Below are 3,515 nucleotides of genomic sequence, written 5' to 3' on the forward strand. Positions count from 1 at the left end.
CGGTCTTTATTAAAATTTGAAAAGAACAATAAATTGCTTCAGGAAATTATAAGAGGGAGAAGTTGAAAGAACGAATGGAAAATTTAATGGTACATGTATAGAATCGTCGAGTTGAATTTAATGATGTCTAGGCAAATTTTATCTCCGATTTGGGACGACAATTGCAAAATACTATTACGGAAGCTTCGTGGAAAATGTCAGTTTAGACATATATATATATATATATATATATATATATATATATATATATATATATATATATATATATATATATACACACAGAGAGGTGTGTGTGGGGGGGGACTATTTATGTTGGAAATAAATACAAAAAAAATATAACCGTTTAAGGAAAAATAGGGTAAAAAGACATAAATACCCCCATGTACAGTGCATGTGAAGGTAACTAACCATGCCTTAGAAATGCCATCCGACTCAAGGGCCTTGTATGCAACAAAAGTAAAGGGCATTGATGGTCTGGATGGAAAAATAGTTTCTGGGGTGAAATCCATGACTTTTGACATAGCACGAGGAGTGAATATGTAATTAAGCCAATAAAATATTTATAGATCAAGCCACCAGGATTCATTTCAGCTGGACCCGGCCGTTGAGACATGTTACTGTGATCTTTCAACTTTATTACTTTGATATTACTTAAAAAGTTGCCAAACATATTTTAAGAAGTAGTTTTGTGGATTGTAAGCCAACACAAGCGCTATAGTCGCATGCTCATCCCGACTGCATACTGCACATGACGACAAAACTAGTCTGGGATTTCCCCATCATATAAACCAACAGATTCCACACTTCTTTTCTACAATAATTTCCTCTTTCTTCTTTCTTCAACAAAATCACACAAATTCCTTATTCCCATTCATTTCTTGAATCACAAATCGCAAAAATGGATCAACTTTTTGATTCAGAAGAATCCAGCAGTGGTTGTGAATCTGGTTGGACCCTTTACTTACAACACTCCATCCCCCATGATGCTTTCTCATGGAAACAAGCATCTCATGGTGCTAAAGAACACGATCAAGAACATGAAGATGACAATGATGATGAAGAAGATGATGATATGTCGATGGTTTCGGATGCTTCTTCAGGCCCACCACATTTTCAACCACATCAAGAACACGAAGAAGAAGAAGAATACTTCAACAACGATGACAACAATGTTTTCTGCGATCCTCCATTGACGTTGGTTGCTAGGAAAAGACAAAAGCTTTTTAAGCAAACAAGTTTCCATAGCCATAGACATCTGCAAGATTTGCCTACAGCTTCTCTTGATGACACTGCTAGTTCTCCCTTTTTCAGCTTTTCCAATGTAAGCATCTTTTTTGATTTCTCGTGTATTGCCATTTCATTCGATTCCACGTTTTTCAATATTTCTCCACACAACTATAAACAAGATTCACGATTCGTATCTTTCATTCGTTTTCAACACTGAATCCTTAATCTTTACAAAATAATCATCAAGTTTAATCGCTCTTAGCAAACTTCATGGTGCATTTTGTTAGCGAGTATAATAGCTAGAAAAATTTCATATACGCGACCTAGTCATATTGGTCTTCTCCGATGTGCTAATTAAAAGACTCCTTGAATCATCGATTGTTCTGAATATTAAATTTGATTAGAAGTCTTACGTATTTTTTTTTTTAACTAAATAGTCATCTAAACAACGTTTTATTTATTTATTTTTTGTTTTACAGAAAGATCTACAAGTATGCAACAAACAATCTACAAAGGAGGATGATAACAGTTTTTGTTATTCACTCGGCCATTCCACAACCTATTTTGAGGTACTTACTTTTACGATTGTTGTACATTGTTGTATATATAAAAGTATTGTTTATTTTATGTTTTGCCCTTTTACTAAATACTGATATTGATCATACATACGTCACAATTTTTTATTATATTATGACTAAAGAAATTTTCTTTGTTGATAATGAAGCATATTTGCATTATTTATTTACCAATGTTTTGTATCAAATCTTTGAAGTTTTTCTATTTAAATTGTGGGGTTATACTCTGACGTGTATTTGAAGCCTAACAATATATGTACTTCCCAATGAACAGATGGTCTGAAGTGAAGTTCGTCACAAGCAAACCCTATAAGGAATGAAAAGGCTAGTCACACCAAATGGAATTTAGATTATAAGATTAGGGATACTTTTTTGTACTTTTTTTTTTTTTCTTTTCTTAGGGATGAGTAGTGCTTACAATGGGTGACCAAGATCTTTGAGATAAACCAATGAAATTTTTGAATATCGGTTTTTCATGTTTGGTTATAGATATGCAAAGGTTGGTAAAACCATATTCATGAAAGTATAATATCATACACATCAACTTTATCTTGTTACACAATGGATAGGATGCAATATTGCATGCTTTAAAACATAATTTGGTTGCTTGCCGTATAAATTTTGCATGACAAGAGTCAGACAAACACAAAAAGAACTAACGGTTAAAGGATTAATGGACCGGTCACTTCACTAACTAGTCCGGCCCACAACATTGGTTTGTCCGGTGGGTGTTGATGTGTCGTTAACTCATCAAGATGTTTCCCTTTTGCCACATTGAGTAAATTTTTGGGCTTTTGGGAGAGGGTATTTTGAGAGCGGTTTGGGTTAAATTTGTGTCTTTTGATTTAGTTAGGGGATTTTTTATTACTTTGGGTTTCATTTGACTTTTTTATTAATCGTTTTTTTCAAACAATTAAAAGTTTATTAGGGTTTTAGTGTTTTTAAGTGACTTACCAAATTTTTATTAAATCAAGACTAGTGACAAAAGGTTTCTAAGACAATCTACCTAAATTGCATCAATTTTTTTGCCTCTAAGAAAAATCCTAGAATAGGAAGTGCTTATAATAGATTCAAAAAGAAAATCTTTTTAATATGGGTCTCTTTGAAGATCAAGTTATTGTGTTAAAGCAAAACAATCCATGTAGTAAGCACAAAGAAACCGAACTACTTTTTAGACAAGAAGAACCGGCTATATATGAAATCAATCCCCATAGACCACTAACTCGGAATGTCCCACCACAAATCAACTTTAAACCACAATTCTTAGCAAGTTGAGAAATAACAAACTAAGAGTAGCTAAGGGTATATGGCCAATATATCAAATCCAATCATCCATCCTAAGTATTAACTTTAATTCGAGTGTACTTATTCCATCTTGTGTTTCCATTATCAATGATCACCTACCTTTTATCAAGAAAATAACAACGGATGAAAAAAAAAGACATGTGTCACATAACTTTCAATGACAAACATACTCTTGGTCATTTAAGAACACATTATCAAGAATAAACAATAAATCATGCATTTCTTCTCTTTTTCTTGAGTGAGTCTGTCTCCTCTAGGGCCAAACACAACCATCATCTACCCAACATGATCCCATATTTCAACCCTCTTGAGTTTCCATTTTTCAATACATAGTCATCAAAAACAGCTAGAAAAAGAATTTCATCACCATTTTTCATTCTGAAAATCTATTTGAAAGTATTCCCAATG

The 3,515-nt window shown here is 33.1% G+C and overlaps 1 protein-coding gene across 1 annotated transcript; it reads left to right on the forward strand.

Annotated features, from left to right (window-relative positions):
- Positions 1-685: 685 nt before the first annotated feature.
- LOC145073669 (uncharacterized) lies at positions 686-2,265 on the forward strand. Its single transcript, XM_079020187.1, has 3 exons — positions 686-1,321; positions 1,707-1,796; positions 2,077-2,265. The coding sequence occupies exons 1-3, from the start codon at positions 899-901 to the stop codon at positions 2,083-2,085; spliced, it is 522 nt and encodes a 173-aa protein (XP_078876313.1). The 5' UTR covers positions 686-898; the 3' UTR covers positions 2,086-2,265.
- Positions 2,266-3,515: the final 1,250 nt, after the last annotated feature.

The sequence above is a fragment of the Lactuca serriola genome, chromosome 9 (genome assembly GCF_051521515.1).
Source record: "Lactuca serriola cultivar US96UC23 chromosome 9, Lser_US96UC23_V15, whole genome shotgun sequence".
NCBI lineage: Eukaryota > Viridiplantae > Streptophyta > Magnoliopsida > Asterales > Asteraceae > Lactuca > Lactuca serriola.